Source organism: Pseudopipra pipra, chromosome 5, assembly GCF_036250125.1.
Source record: "Pseudopipra pipra isolate bDixPip1 chromosome 5, bDixPip1.hap1, whole genome shotgun sequence".
Taxonomy (NCBI): Eukaryota; Metazoa; Chordata; class Aves; order Passeriformes; family Pipridae; genus Pseudopipra; species Pseudopipra pipra.
Window position 1 is genome coordinate 17,604,943 of NC_087553.1, and position 16,664 is coordinate 17,621,606.

Below are 16,664 nucleotides of genomic sequence, written 5' to 3' on the forward strand. Positions count from 1 at the left end.
GCTCAGCTCAGCTCCTCTCGGCTCGCCCCGGCCCGGCCATGGTGGAGCGCTCGGACGAGGCGCCGCTGCTGTTCTGGGCCGAGGGCCCCGCGGTGTCGGCGCCGCCGCCCGCGGCCGAGCCGGGCAGCAGCGGCAGCAGCAGCAGCGGCGGGCGGCGGCTCGTCGGCGGCTGGAGCGCGGCTCCGTGGGACGGCGAGGGGCCGGCGGGGGCGGCGGGGCCGCCGCGGGCGGAGGCGGAGGAGGACCAGATCGTGGCCGTCTTCGTGGTCACCTTCGACCCCCGCACGGGTGAGCGGCGCCGCGGCGCGGGCGGGCCGGGCCTGGGGCTCCCGCTACCGCCGGAGTAAGATGGATGCGGCCGGGGCCGGGCATCCCTTGGGGACCGCTCCCCCCGCATCCCGCCTCCCAAGGACCGCTCCCCCCCAGCGCCGCTGGAGCCAGCGGAGAGCGGGCGGCGGGAGCCGGGCTACCCCTTGCCCCCACGGGGGACCGCGGGGGCCGGGGGCGTTTGCGGAGACGGAGCACAAGAGGGATTGCGTTCGGTCTCCATCCCGCCGAGAAGAAGTTCTGGCGGGAGGAAGGCGCCGCGCCTGGCGCCGCTCCGAGGAGAGGGACAGGTGTCTCTACCCCACAGCGAGTCGCGGCACAGGGATTTTGGGGACGGCGCTGGGCACCCGCTGTGCCTCGCACAGGTTCAGGCCGAGCCTCTGGTCAGCGCTGCCCGGAGGGCACCAACCTGTTAGAGCATCTTGAGAGCATCCTTCTGTCTCCGTGGCGTGGCGCAGACCTGCCCGCAGCTATCGGTGATGGATGGTGGTTGTGGCAGGCGTGAATCCGGCAGGCTCGCAGGGCATGATCCCCGGCGGCAGCAGCAGCTCGGCTGTGTATTTCTTAGTGACTGGTGTGTTTAGAAGCTGGCCTCTGGTAGGATCTCTGGGACTTAGTGCTTTGAAGGAGTGCTGCAGTTCAGGAGGGCACAGGAGAACAGCAAGGGAATGTATTTTCCACTTTTTGCTGCCATAGCCGTCTCCCTCAGTGCTGTTGGACCTCAGTGTTCTATCACTTCTTTTACTGACAGAGGTTATTTATTTAAAACTTGTAAATCAGCATTTCAGAAAACGTCTTAACTTTGTTTTCCTAGTCCTGTGCTCCAGTGGTATCCACAAACAGGATGTTACAACACAGATAGGAAGTTAGCACCTGCCTGGCACCTGTGAACAGAGGTGTGCAGGGGTCTGATGTCCTGAGACAGATTGTTGGGTCTCTTGGCTGCCAGGTGCCAGCCTGGGGTAGAAAGGCAAGAGTGGTGCATAGCTGAAAGACTTGGTACAGTCAGAAAGTTTAGGAATCAGCTTGGGAGATTCAGGAGCCCATTTGCATCCAGGTGTGGGAGCAAGCTCCTCCTTCCTCTGTAGACAGGCACTTCCTTAGCAAATCCATAGCAAAAGTACTAGAGACAGGAAAGAGCTCTGGGAAGCATAGTGGGGTTTGTTCTTCAGTGGAAAGGGAAAGTAACAGACATCATGCTCCCAAGGGGGTCCTGATAGTAAAGACTGGATGCTGATCTTGAACAGAAAATTCTATGGAAGTAGTGAAGGAAGCCCCAGGTGTGATGTGCTGTCAGAAATGCACTCTGCCAGACAGCATGGCTGCTGTGTCCTCAAACACCCAAGGGCTTTCAAGAAGTTACCCCTTCCATACTGCACCAGAGAGAGATGTCTTCAGTCTAGAGGTCAGAGGCTCTTGACTTTTCAAAATCCAAAATGAAATTAGATGTCATCTTTCCAACAGGAGACAGGAAGGGGAGGTGTTTCTCCTAAGTATCCAAAACATGAAAGAGTCTGGATGATTGCAGCAACAGCAGGTTGTCTTTCTATCTGAGAGCATATGCCTTCTATGAAATGGTGAGATTTTCTTGGTTGGCAGAAAGCTGAGCTTTCTCAGGAGTTTGTCTGAGCCAGCTGTTGCTTTGAATGAAGTCCAGGGAAAGTTGGGAAACAGCTCTTCTCACATGTGATGTGCAATTAATGCTGGGTGTCATCAGCCTTGGAGTAGTCTGTCAAGTCCAGGAAGATTCATCCTCCAGCTGCTACTCAGAATGGATGATGAATGTAAGGAGCATGACAGGACTGTGAGGTACACATGTCAGCTTCACAGGTGGAGAGCAAAGTGCCCTATGAAAGATGTGGACTTGGAAAAAAGATCTTGAGTGGTCTGAACTTGCTAGAGTCAGAAAGAGGATATGGCAATTCCTGGGTCAACCACATCAGATGGTGTGAAGGACTTCTGTAATGTTCATAAGGGTATCTGGTCCTTGTGTGTGTGTGACTTAAAGAAAATCATCCAGTTAGTGTCTGAGCTGGAAACCTGCTTGATCCTGCCCAGGACGAGCACAGCAGACCTCCTTTGGCAGCTTGCTGAGGCATGTGAAAGGCAAAATTTCTGGTTGTGGCTGGGCTGATAGTTATGCCAGGTAGTGTCTGCTCAACTAGGCAAGCAATTGGGCAGGAGATGTTTTACTGTAGAAGGATGAAGTGGTGACTATGCCAATAAAGAATGTAATGGCTTTTCTCCTGAATTTAGAGGGGCTTGAAGCAGACGAGCTCAGTGTATAGCAGTTGCATGCAATGAGTTCACAAGGTGGGTTGTGGGGTTGCCAGGTCACTGTTACAGTTCCAGCGTCCCTGTGACTGTGTCAGTGCTCGTGTGAGTGACTGAACGTAAGAGCCAGAGGCAGCTTCTAAATCAGTGGTGCTGTCCTCAGCTCCAGCATGGTGAACCTTGTGTATGGCTAGGTCACACTTTATGCTTCTCCTGTCCTGGCACAACATGGTAGCACTGCACAGCTGGGTACCCTAAAGCTCTAATGCTGAGGAGGGCCAGGTAATGATCCCCAAATGCTAGTGCAACTATCTTTTTTGTAAGGATGTGCAAATCCAATGGAAAGAAAATACAAGAGAAAGAGGAAGAACATCCAAAACTTTGCACACCAGAAACTGAGTGTTGGTTCTGACCTGACCTGAAGCTGGGAGATTGCTCCCAAGAGATCAGATCCGCAGATTTGACTCTCAGCAAAATGACTCACCTGCTCTCTGACACTGGGTCACTCTCACTTGGAAAGTTTCCTGTGCGCACGAGACCTGCTTTCTCCACGGGGAAGGGCAATGCTTCCTGTTTTTCTACAACACTGCTCCCTCCTCCGGTTTCTCAGGCAGGCCGGCAGTCGCTATCGCATCTGAAGTCTTTGTTTGCTCTGCTGTTTCACCAGACCAACTTTCTTACTTTTTTATCTCCACGTTTGTTCTCCGACTGCCACGTCACCCGTATGTTCCCAGGGCAAGGTGGCGTGAGGAACAGCCAGGAGTGCAGGTGCAGGTTGCTCCTGACAGATCCCAGAAAAAAAAAAAAAGCTGCATGATATGTGAGTTGGTTTTGTGGTCACATGTAGGACAAAGATCTGTTTCAAGGCGTCCTTTCCTTATAACTGCTACAGAACAGACATTGTTTGAGCCATGTCCACTTGGACACCTCTGCAGTGGATATGACACCTGACAGTGTTTGTGACTAAACTGAGCAAAGCCAATTTCTTTTGCTGCTGATGGCACTCTTGTATATTGATCTGTTAATCTACAGGTAATCTACCAGTAAGTGATCCTCTCTAGTGCAAGGCTTAAAAGCAGATCTTGGCCTGAACCACAATTTTGTGGCTAAGAGGCAACAGTCAGTCTCGAAGGTTGAGTTCCTCACTCTTTCAAGGAAGTGTCTTGTGCCTTTAAAAAGAAAGCCAAACCCACCCCCACACAAAACCCCAAACAACAAAAGCCACCATCTATATATAATATGCAAAACCTACAGGGGACCGCGCAGGCTGACATGATGTCATTGGCTTTCCCTGCCAGCCTTTCACACGCCTCAGAGGCGAAGGCGCTTCACAGCAGAGCTCTGTGGTTTGGCGTGTGATCGCACAGAGCTGGGCTCGGGGTCACGAGGCTCCTGCTGCTCCCCGGCCAGCCCGGCTCTGCGGGAGAGGTCTCCTTGTGCACTGGAAGTGGTTGGTTGGATGCAAACTTCTCCTGTTGCCATGCCTAACGCTGCTGGGTTTTTTTGAAGTCCTTGCCAGGCAGGGCTGGGGGAGGTCTGCTGAATACAGCATCTATGTGTGAAGAAAAATAGCCTATTTAAATGTCAGTAGCTAAGCCCAATTCCTGTGTGAGAATGCAGGCATGTACTTGTGCAGTATGAGTAATGAGACAAAAGACAGGCTTCAGAAATGAGGCCTCATATTCAGATATCTCCAAGAGTCTCAGCTGAGTGTAAGGCCCTTCCAAATATATGCTGTTGGTGCAAGCACAGCTGGGATGCTCACCCCAAAGGGCAGGGGAAGGACTGTACCTGTAGGAAGCACCTTTGTGCTGCATCTGCCACTGCATTATACTGAAGAATGTTTGTTTCCCTTGTTTTTAAAACTAAGCCACATTATTTCAAATGCTGTGGGCAGACTGACAGAGAACAGAAACTCAGTGGGTAACCCTGGAGCACAGCTCGGTGCAGTGGGAGTGCCCAGGTAAGCAGGTGAGGCTCTGAAATGCTGGCACAGGAAAGCGTGAGAATTCACTCCTTTTTTTGTCTGTGGTAAACTTGCTGCTGGACTTCATTTGCTTTAGGGACATTTTGTGACTTCTCTGATATCATCTATTCCAGGATCAGGCTCCTCAGGTGGCCTTTTCCCCAGAACAACTGCATGCTTTCTGGCTGGCTTGGCAGGTGACAGATGTTTGCTAATCTTGATCTAGCTTGTATTTTATGTGCTGTTTTGTTTGGTTATTCTAGCATACACAAACACATTGCAGTACCTGGATCACCTCAGCCTCCATATAAAGCTTCAACTAACATCTCCTATCCTAAAGAAAATAGGAGAGATTTCAGGGAGGTAGTGATGACTGGGATGATGGCTTAGGGGTTCCTGTTTGACCAGCCCTGCCAAGCACAGCCAAAGGACAGTACTGGTGGTGGTGTGAGCTACCACAGAAACTCATCCTAAAGAGCAGCAGTCTATAGTTTGGGTTCTTTCTGTATGGGATACTCGTGTAGACCAAAGCTTATCCACTGTCAGGTAAAATTGTAGCTGCTCTGTGATTAAGCTTATCAAGTATAGCCCCCCGGTCTAGCACCAGCTTCAGAAATGGCCCCAAAAATCCTGCAATATCTGAGTTACAACAGTAACAAGTTTGCAGGAGAGGTGTGGAGTATTGTATGTCAGCTACTGTCTGTGACAATTTAGGAGTTCAGGAGCTGTGTTAGGGCACACTGCTGGCATCCCAGTGTTATAAAAGCAACAACCTGCTGTTGATGCTCTTTGCACTTTAGAAACGAGTACTGTATTCAAGCTTACCCAAATAACTTTGCTTCTCTGCAGGTAACATGGTAGAGTGGTGTTTACCCCAAGATATAGATTTGGAAGGCGTGGAATTCAAATCCATGGCAAGCGGGTCCCACAAAATCCAGTCAGATTTCATGTGAGTATGTTTGAGCTTTGTTATGTTACTACTTTTCTTAGCTGCACATCTACACCACCATCCCTTAATTCAGAAAATGCAAGAAAAAATACCATCCAGGAAGTTAAGTTCCTGCATAAATGTGCTGCTAAACTGGTTCTTGCTGAGCCAAAGGTACTTTTCAGACACTTTCAGCACCATATTAAGTACCAGCTAGATGCAGGGATCTGCTGTGTGACAGCTCTGGCTGTGGAGGCCAACTGGTGAATGGGACAGGCCAGCTTCTCAGTGGGGTGCAAATTTTAATGTGTATGGGGCAAATTACACTGCACTGCCGCTATTGGGACTGTCAGCAGAGGCCTAGGGAGAAGGGGAAAGAACGGCAGAACTGGAATGGGAAGGATTTTGCAGAAACAGGTCTTAGAAAAAGGTTCTAATTCTGCCAGTGCTTCTGGATCCTTTAAATGTTCTGATAAACAGTTCTTGCTTACTTTCTTCTTTGCTAGCTCCTTCCTTCAGCAGAAAGGCATAGGAACTTTGTGCATTTTGCTAACCCAGTGTTGCAATGCAACAATGTTTTGCAATGAACTGCAGTGTCACAATTCCTTTTGGGCAGGAAGAACAGTTACTTTCTCAAAGGCGCATGAACTGAACCCTTGCAGTCAACTAGAGTGTGCTTCAATGTGCTGGCACCCAAAATATGAGTAGGTAGCTAGACTGTACTCAGAACTGCACGACTGCAGGCTTCTTCCTTGGAGGAAGGGCACTGCATTGACTGAGTTGTGCATCCTCTTTTAGTCTTCATTCCAAGTTATTTCCTTACTTGCATTCCTTGCTGGCCTGTGATGTGTGGTAGGGGCTTTCTTGCACTCTTGCCTTAAATATCCTGTCTTGTTCCTGAGAAGACTGGGGCACCTTTCCTCAGCCCTTCAGATAGCAGGGTGGGATTTCAGGGGAATCCTTAAAGAAGAAACTGTGTTTCCAAATCAGTATTTTTAGCAGTCAGTTACCTTTCTTTCTCCTTTTTTCCTCTTTTTAACATTAACCCTTCTGTCAAACATCTGTCTCCAGTTATTTCCGGAAAGGGCTCTGTTTTGGCCTGGCCTGCTTTGCCAACATGCCTGTGGAGAGTGAGTTAGAGCGTGGTGCCCGCATGAAGTCCGTGGGGATTCTCTCCCCTTCCTACACCCTGCTGTATAGGTACATGCACTTCCTGGAGAACCAGGTCAGGTAAGTTCCCTTGGGAATGGGACTGGCCTGGGAGAGGTAATGTAGCCTCCGTGGAGAGCGGTTTTAGGCGTTGAGTGAGATTCGGCTACAACGCTGTGCTGTGATTTCCCTGAATGACTATTTCTCCAGAAAGTCCTACAGGTTCACAAGGTGAAGGAGATAAGGGAGCAATTAGCAGCAGTCTGTTCTTTGCTAACAGGCTAGTCAAATGCTACCCAAGCCCTACTTATTTTATGTGGACATAATTGTCCCAGGGAGAGATGAGAGGACAAGAAGTTCCCCTTTTCTCCTTCCAAAAACCATTTTACTAAGGGCTTACAAAAGGCTTCTAAACTTATGATGGTAATCCTGGCTAGTTGTGTACTTCAGCTGTGTTGTGTGGATCTAGCAGGGAAAATGGTGATGGTAGAAAAGAAAGCTGTTCCTACCTGAGTGTATTTAAAACAGGATCAGTACTGTGCATACACGAGCTTGCTGCTGGCATCAGTCCTGCCCGTGTTCTCTGGCTGCACTGAAAGCTGCTGGTTAATCGTGACGCTTTGTCTGCCCTCCTGGATGAGTCTGTGCAACTGAGGCACCCAGAACCCCTTCTGGCTGGGAGATTAGATGTTGGCTGAGGGCAAGGCACTAAATAAATAGTCTGGAGACACTACAGATCTCCCCTTTTTTCCTCTCTTTTCCAGACACCAGCTGGAGATGCCAGGGCACTACTCCCATCTAGAGGCGTTCTATGATGACAAGAAAGGAGTTCTCCCTGACAGCAAGGGCACCCCCGGCTCTCAGCAACCTGTCCACTGGCTGCCTTCCATCCACAGATACATGTACCCAGAGATGAAGGTGAGGCAGGTGCTCTGAGGCCTGCAGGAGTGGTCAGAGTGCTGCTGCTCCTTGCTGGTGTCTCATATGTCTTTATGTAAGCAGTCACTCCTGCGCTTTTTAGGCTGCCTTAGATAAGATTTTGTTACTTGGACTGTTACAAGCTGTGTGCTGGTCTTGCTCCCACATTTAGACTTAGCATCTGTGCATGTGTCCCTGTTTCACCTCTGAGCTGTTTTCTTCCCTTTCCCTCCACCTGCAGATCACACACCCTGCTGGCTGTATGTCTCAGTTCATCAAATTCTTCGGTGAGCAGATCCTTGTCCTCTGGAAGTTTGCCCTGCTGCGCAAGCGCATATTGATATTTTCACCACCCCCAGTTGGAGTTGTCTGCTATAGAGGTATGTTTCCAGGGACACTGCAGAGCTCTGATCTAGCAGGCTGAAGCGCTGCAGAAATGCCTGTGGGTACCGAGGGGGTAGACATCATGCAGGTCTTCAAAATGCATTGTGACCATTCCTCACAAAGATACCGTTCACTCTGCATTTAAGCCTTTCCTACAAAATGCTTTTCTTCAGGCCTCTTGAGTAAGAACGTATTTGGCACTGTCAAACACAGTTCCTATTAGCACAGGACAATAAGAGCACTGACTGAATTTGTGGAATCCAGAACATGAGATTCCTATGGGAGAACCAATTATTTCCTATCCAAAACAGGATGTTGTCACTTGAGAAGTTCTGGTGTTCAGGGGCATTTCAGAGCTCTAACCATCGTTTTCATAGAAGTGTGCGGGACGGCTGGGTAAGTGGGGTTCAGATTGCCCTTGAGGGAAAACCAAAAGCATCTCAGGATGTACTTCTCTTGTCCACAGTGTATTGCTGCTGTTGCCTTGCAAATGTTTCTCTGCCTGGTCTTGGAGGAACTGTCCCAGAGTCCAAACCATTCTTCTATGTGAATGTGGCAGACATAGAAATGCTGGAGACAGAAGTATCATATGTGGCCTGTAAGTATGATGGATTAGGTGTGATGTTTTTAACTTCAGGCTGAGACACCAGACTGTGGAATAAAACTGATGAGAAATAGGTTGTGCATGGAATGACTAACTATGAAAGCAGGCAAGAACAGTTGGTCTGCTGGGAAAGCAACGTGCTGCTCTGAAAATCTCCCCTGATTTTGGCAGGTACAACAGAAAAGATCTTTGAGCAGAAACGGGATCTCTATGATGTCTATGTGGACAACCAGAACGTGAAGACGCATCATGAGCATCTGCAGCCACTCCTGAAAATTAACAATGCTGACAAGGAGAAGTACCGGCGCCTCAACGACCAGAGGTAATAACTGAAGTCTGGGTGGTCCTGATCCTGAAAGGAGAGCTGTGTGATGTGGGATAAAAAGGACACTGCTCCTTTGTACTCTCTTCCCTGTCATAGTATTTTTCAAGTATTCCACTGCTTCATCTCATCTCTTGGAGATTCTGGTCTTCACATAATGCTTTGAGGTTCACTTGTGCAATGAATCTGTCTCCCTTCTCTCAGGCAGATGTTAATGTATTCTCAAGAAGTGGGTGAGGATTGCAGCTCCTGTGAAGAGGACCTTTTCATCTTGTGAGTGGCTACCTCTTGATACTTGGTCTCTGTTAGGTTTAGGGAGCCTCTTGCAGTGATTTCATGTTGCACTGGTTTGCCATATTATGAAACATCATGTGTAACGTAATTCCATAGTCAGCTTTCTTTCTCTGAGAATCAGACTGGTTGTTCCTCTTCAGATTATCTTCCTTTCCTTTTGAGAAGCCAAATGCAGCTGTATTAGTATTTACTAGGGTCTCTTAAGTGCTGAGAGGGAGAAGTGAATTTTAAAAACACAATCAGAAATACAAGAATCCCCTCCCATTTTTGAAAACAAGCACTATAGTACTTTTCTTGACAGAACATTTGGTTCAGGAAAGGACAGTGTTCATGGGCAGGAGGCACTGTACCATGCTGGGGGCGGTATGGTGTGGAGATAAGACCTGCATGTGAAGGACTGGCCCACTGATGTGGCTGGTATTGTACCTGGCAAACAGAGGAACCAGAACTGGGTGTAGAGCAGGAGGTATGGAATTAGATGAAGACCACACATCTACCACCTGTGAAGCCCTTCACTGCCTGTCGCTATTCACAGTCTGCAGCAGGTGAGAAGTAATGGGATGAAACTGTGTGAAGGGCTGTTGGGGCAGGCCTCTGATCACTGAGCTGCAGGGACACAGTCACAGCGATTTCTGAATAGCCCTGCATGTTTCTAGGAAAGCAGGAAGTAAGAAGTAGCTCTCAGTGGTGTGTTTTTCACCAGGAGAATTCATTTACCCACTGGCTTACTAGATGGGTGACAACACTGTTTCCTCATTTATATTATGGGAGCTGTAAGTCTGATTCACCCAGTTGGTGACCACAAGGCACATGTTAGCTGATAACATGGCTTGATTCTGAGGAGGGAAATGCCTCCCATAAACCAGATGGAAACACCACTGTAAAGGAAAAGTTACTGCTTTATCTTTGTTTATTCTGGGTCATCCATAGGGGAATGGAAAACTACAGCATCACCCAAGAAGGTGGGATCTCTGATTAAAGGGGGTTAAATGCAGTTCTGGGGCTCTGCAGCCTGTTTGGTAAATATGCTGTATTTCTGGAGGTCCAATGCTATCACCTTCGCTGACTTTATCCCACAGGTTTTTCATGGAGCAGAACAACCGCATATTTCAGACGCTGATGGAGGTGTCAGCCAGCCAGGACAAGACACTGACAGCTGACCACGCACGAGGCATGGGCCTGGATCCCCAAGGGGATCGAAGTTTCCTTATGGACTTGCTGGAAGTGTATGGCATTGATGTTATGCTAGTCATTGACAACCCCTGCTGCACTTAAACCAAGGGCAAGAGAGATGAGGAGCAAAGATCACTTTTTTACCAGACACTGCTTAGGAGGATCACTGGAACTCACCACAGCCACAGTTATTTAATAACTTTATATGGAGAGTATTTATAATTTTAAAACAAAATGTGATTTTATTTTCTCCCCCTCAACTTCCCAGTGAATACTTGCTCTAGGGCTTTTGTTTGTTTGTTTGTTTTGTCTCCCTTTCTCTTTCATTTGTGTTTTTTGGTTTTGTTTAGCTAGGACCAGTGGCACCTTTGCACCAATCCTCACTGTTGGCAGTGATAGCTAGGTCTTGCCCTAGCCTGGATACCTGAGGACTGAACACTTCAGGAAAGCACTTTGTCTGATGACAACCAATGTGAAATGCTATAGCTGAGCTTTCAGACTTGACTGGAAAACCCTCCTATCAACTCCCCCTTCCACCTGGGGACTGAAGAGGGCACAGGCTGTTAATGGCCCAGTCTCATGATCCCCTACCAAGTTTATTGGTGGGGACAGTTAAACCAATGATAAAAACCAGGACTCCTTTAATCATTCCTCACCCAACTTCTAGCAGCTGAACTGGAATAAAGCCACCCTTCCTCCTCAATGGCAGAAGCAAGTTTGGGATTGGGGGTGCTTCAGGATCTCATGACTTTGCTTACCGGAGCAGCACCGTTTCACTTCCAGCACCCGAGGTGGTAAAAACTGGAAAAGACTGCACCTGCCTATCTCAAGCTGGAGAAGAACACCATCTCTACTTAATCCACCCTACCACTTCCTTTGGGTTTTAGTTGCATCACTCCTGCTGCTTTGGTTTAAAATCTTCAAACCAGCAAGACAGTCTCCCATTTAACAAGGACCAACATCACCGAGCCACTTTGCAGTCACTATGTTCTCTGGCCTCAGCTCAGATGGTGCTGGCTGGATTGGGTAGAATAAGTATTCTTTAACTAATGTCACTAGCCCTTCCTTTGTAGCTGATGGTACTTGCCACTCCTTTGCTCTAACATTGTCTGCTGATCCTCCTTTTGTTGAGCCTTCAGCACTGCCTGCTGCTATCCTTGGCTTTTGGTGTGAGGCAGAGAGCAGTCTGTGACCTTTCAGCTGGAACAGCTTCGAGGTTTGCAGGAGGTTCCCTTGGATTCTGGTGTTCTTAACTGGCACAGCCACTAGAAGCAATGTCTAACAGCAAGTCTTTCTTTTTCCTGGGCAGAAGTGTAGAACCAGATGAACAGTGTTTTCTTATTTTTATGCTGTGGAAAGAATAAGATTCAGTTCATGAAGGACTAGTCATTACCTCCAGGAAGGCTGTCCCAGTAAAGAGTAATCCCATTGCCATGCAAAATCCAAGAATGGTACTGTGGGTTCCAGGTGTGACATACTGCTTTGTCCCAAATCCTTCAGACAGTAGTAGCATCACCTTTAAGCTAACTGTTCTTCCTGAACTGTGGCTGATTAGTTGCTGCTTCCACCATTATGGAGTTCAGCACCGTTGGAGGCTTTCTGCAGTTTGTAGAAATGCAAACTGTAGCTGATGTATCTATTTGTCCTTGCAATTTATAGGATAAGGCAGAGCCTGAACCACCAAAGTCTTACCCACTTTAAAGCAAGTGAGCATCTTTTAAAACAGGTAGAGCAAATGTTCCCCAAGTAGACCTCTGTGGATTGTTTCCCTCTGGAAAGGAGGAGGCTGGTGTGTCCTGTTTTTCCTTGAAGGCTGTCTGCAGCAAGGGGGTAGTTTTGTTTGCTGTGGAGTTTTAGTGAGGTGTGGGATCAGGGGCCTCACAAGGCTTATTGCACAGTTCATTGGTATGAGCTTCAGCATATTATGTTCCTGTGATCTGCCTGTCTCTGGGCAGCCACTCCCCTGCCTGCTTTTTCAAGGCTTTGGATGTTTTTGTACAGAAGAAAACATGCTGCTGCTTGTCAATTGCTCACAACTGTAACATCATCATCCTTAGGAGGTTGCAGAGAAAAAATGGGGAGAGAGGTAAAAACAGCTGAGTATCACTGGAAAGACCAGTCTCTTTTCCTTAAGAAATGGCTTTGTTTTTAAATTGACACCTCAAGTATAAAAGTGACCCACAATCTCCAAGCTTTTGTTCTCTAACTTCCACTTTAGGTTTAACCTGCTGCCTGCAGTGACGATCCCTGAGGAAATATAGCTGACAGTGCATTGCTGTCACTTCCTTCGGATACCAAAAAAAAAAGGAACTGAAACTAGTCTCTAGCAATTTTTCCTCTCGCTTTCTTGAAGGTTTGCTACATAGTTTAGCTGTGGTCAACTGTTAATGACTTTCTATTCTCTTTGTCAGTAGTTCTTTTGCTAAACTAAATAGACACAAACCTTAAACTTGTTGAAATTTTACAGCCACTGCAGTCAGAGGCTTTCTAACAACCCTGCATTAGGGCACCATGTTCACAAGCTGTTAGAACATGAGGTGAAGTAGACAGCACTGCTAGACCCCACTGAGCAGAACCTCCAGAAATTATTATTTGACATTTATTAAACCTCTGTTTGCCAGAAATTGAGTTTTCAGTTGTTAGCAATATTATGGGTGCAGAAGCATCAAAGCAGGCAGATTACTGTAGAAATAGCACACATGCTACATCTAGCTGGATGGCTATAGTCTATTCTGCTCTTCCTTGTAATTTTGCTTCTCTACCAAGCCTCTCTTGCCAGGTGACTGCTACAGAAGTCAGGAAGTTGCCTGACAGAAAACAGAACAAAAAGACTTTTCTCTCCTAATACATCCTTATTTGATTTGCTGCAAAAGTACTTTCCACCTGCACTCCTTTTCTAAAAGACACTGCTTTTACTGTTGTTGCACTTGGAAAATGCTTGATGAGTGGGTACATTATACAAACAAATGGTTATAGCTTAGGACATGAAGGCCTGTTCATGAGGCTGGTTTTGCATGGAACCAGTTTAAGTGAGTCTTATCGTTCTGGGAGATAGCATAATTCAAGGTAAAACAGTTAAGTGCAGACATTTAAAATACATTTAAAAAGCAACTCAATAGTTGCTTTGCTGAACACTAGCAGCTGGAAGGGAGAGAGTTATCTGGTGTATTTTGAATTAAAAGAGGGAGGAAAGTGTGGCAAAACTTGCTGATTAGTATAAAATCATCCATTCAAAGTACTTTGCCTTTACAGTGGTGCCTTTTGTTTCTTTGGTGTAAGACCTCTGGTTAGTTGCTGTGATCAGAGCCCAGGCTGAATGGTGGTTACAGTAACCAGGTGTATCCTGTGCCCTGGCAGACAGTCCAGTGTGTTCTTTTCCAAAACTCAAGTCATGGTATAGCCATTGCAGGTTCTCAGCTGGTACTTCCTTGAGTTTAACCAGGAGAATAAGAGCTTCATAACTGTATCTTAACTCAAGTTGCACTAAGAGTGTATCACTGAGCAATGAATTATTACTACTTGTCCTATCTAGATGGAAGTGTAAAGCTTGGGAGAGAAGTAAAAACTAGGTTTTCAATCTGAACAAGGGATACCATGCCAGACATTTAAATCAGCCAAAAGTCTTCTCACTGCAAGGTTAGGCCAAGCTGCATAGAGCCAATTAAGAACTATAATGGATACTAGAAGAAAGGCACTTTATGGAATCAGAATTCAGATTTGTCTTACAGATCTTTTCCAGCATATATGAAGAAGTTACTGCAATGTATCTTAGGAGCTAATGGTCATCTGTCTCAGGAGGTGAGCTCACCTGCCCAGCACCCTTAGGGGCAGAAGAAAGTTGCCCCTATTTTCAAGAGAAAATATCTTAGTGTACAGGTTATTCTGTAAAGCAGGGTTATGGTGATACTTCCTCCTTTTTAAGAACCATCAAAGTTAATGGACAAAAAGCTGGGAGTAGCTGTGGCCCTCTTGGTGCCAGACTATGCAAGGGACAGGCAAGCTTCACTCTGGGAGGTGGAAAGGCAGGGGTTTCTGGAATAGCAGGGCAAGAGCCCTCTGTCCTAACACAAAAGTCTAGGTACAAAGCTTGCACTCTAACCCAAACTCTTGTCCTAGCCCTTACTTCTAAGTTAGCTGCTGTCTTCTTTCCACCTCCCTGAAGCCAGTGGTGTAGTGATTATGGGAGTAGACAACATAAATGCCCTTTGTGAGGGAGTCAAATGTACTGACTTAACAGTGTGATCTGTCTGTCTAAAACAGGTGGTACTAAATGCCTGTGAACTAAGATGTCAGGTCCTGGCTAATGCAACATGCCATTCAAATGGGAATGTTTAACTGTGGTCAAAATAAACAGGTGCCTTGGGCTGGTCCATTATTAGGTTGCTATCCTTCCTTTTTATTTATGTTACAGTATTTTAAGCCCTTCTAGAATGGACTGTAGGTTTAAGCCAGGGTGTTTTCATTAGTGGGACCTAGGATTCTACTCCTCCATCCTGTCTTGGGAGTTTGTACAAAGAAAGTTTTTTTGTGTTGCTGTCAGACAGAAACATGAGAACTGAGTCCTTTCCTCAACACTGTAGATAGCGGGTTCAGCCCTGGCTTATTTTATGTAATGTTTGCCTCACACCTCCCCTCTGAACACTGCAGTTTAGAGGTTTAGAACCACCCCTTACTGGAAGAAGTCTGAACTGCAGAAGGAGGAAAATTACTTGAAGGGTATTTATACAAGGTACTCAACTTATGCTGATATGAATATTTAAATATCAGCCTGTGTCTCAGATGATTCTTGGTACTTTAAACATCAGAACAACATTAACAACACCAATTCTGAAGGGAGCTCTTGGTTACCCTCAAGCAAGGAATCACATTGCAATGGGAGCTGTGTATCTGATGCTATGGAAGAGAACTAGCTGTTTTCCCTGTAAAATGGTACAGATGAACAAGGAGCTAGTTCTCATCATCTCCCCCCTTGCAGCAGGCTGGTTGTAGTTCTAACAGCTCTGATGTTGTTTGCATCTTGCAGATGTGTGGTTGCTCCCATAGGCCTGTGGCTCTGTAGAGAAACTGCTTACTAAAAACATGGGTATTTTTTAATACAATTAAAGCTTACCTTTTTGAAATGGCTGCTGCCTTGTCTTTCCTGCCACTTGAGAAAAAACACATTTTATTACAGAAATATCAGCTTGAGGAAAAACTGTTGGTGGGAATTGTCCCTGATTCTGAATGAGCCAGTGGCTGCAGAGCAACGTCCCAGGTGTCTCTGTGGCAAGCAAAAAGAGCAGAGCACAGCCAACATGTTCCTTGGAGAGTGACCCAGGGGTCCATTGGGCACTCTTAATTGCTGCAAACCAAAAGAAAGACAGCACAAAACAGGACCTATCACCAGCATAACTATGAAAAAGAAGTAGCAGGCTTCTACTCCCTGAGATCTTAGTGAAGAATGGTTAGGGCTAGAAGGGACTTTAAAGATCATCTAGTTTAGGTAATTAGTTTCTCCACAGAATAGTCCATGGAAGGAGAGCATTCAGTGTAGTTCCAGCATCATGCAGAAACCCAACCCTGCTTTCCCTTTCAAGGCATTTTTCCTTTATGAAGTCTCCAGCAGAGGATGCTAGTGAAGCAGCATGTAGCCAGGATGCAGTCCTTAAAAAAGCAGCTGGAAGTCAATTCACTAATGTTCGTATTTTGATTACAGCAAGGAGTCAACAGATGAACTTAGACTACATCACAGTGTAACACAGAGACTACAGACAAGCAACAATCACATCAGAAAAATAAAGATGATTTTTCTTCCAGTAAGCAAGGCAGAATCATGAGAGTTTATAAGCTACAATAAGAAGGGCAACACATAACCTTGCCTAAGTCAATAATATTTCCTTTCAGCAATTAAAGCAAAGCTATAAACAAAAGCTCAGAAAAGCAACAAAACTAATTAAGGTACTGAGGCTCAAGGGGATATAGATTGCATAAGGAGTGGTGAGCACTGTTTACATTAGAGGAGAGCAACCAGACACGATGAATAATAAAAATTATTTGGATGCCCTTACTTGTGTTATATTATTACAGGAATAAAAGGAATACTTACAAAAAAAGACTCATTCAGCTTGTTAAAGAGTCTTTCCACATGTACCTCATACAGCTTTGGGTCAATGATGTTTTCCAATTTGCTTCTGTGTAATATGCCTAAACTTGATCAAAGGAATATATTTCTACTATATTATTACTGGAACTCTGTGCTGTTGAATCTGGCAAGATGAAAAAGGCTGACATAAATATCTCATCCAGATACATATTGGGAGTTTTGAAACTTGCTCCAAAGCTTGGT

The 16,664-nt window shown here is 46.4% G+C and overlaps 1 protein-coding gene across 2 annotated transcripts; it reads left to right on the top strand.

Moving 5' to 3' along the window:
* Window positions 1-38: 38 nt before the first annotated feature.
* DENND11 (DENN domain containing 11) lies at window positions 39-15,459 on the top strand. 2 transcript variants are annotated; one of them, XM_064654713.1, is made up of 9 exons: window positions 39-288; window positions 5,417-5,516; window positions 6,567-6,725; window positions 7,409-7,562; window positions 7,804-7,942; window positions 8,413-8,544; window positions 8,722-8,872; window positions 9,077-9,145; window positions 10,246-15,459. In XM_064654713.1, the coding sequence occupies exons 1-9, from the start codon at window positions 39-41 to the stop codon at window positions 10,439-10,441; spliced, it is 1,350 nt and encodes a 449-aa protein (XP_064510783.1). In that variant the 3' UTR covers window positions 10,442-15,459. The 2 variants fall into 2 exon arrangements, with proteins under 2 accessions (XP_064510783.1, XP_064510784.1); XM_064654714.1 differs by lacking the exon at window positions 10,246-15,459 and adding an exon at window positions 9,604-10,239.
* The last annotated feature ends 1,205 nt before the right edge of the window (window positions 15,460-16,664 follow it).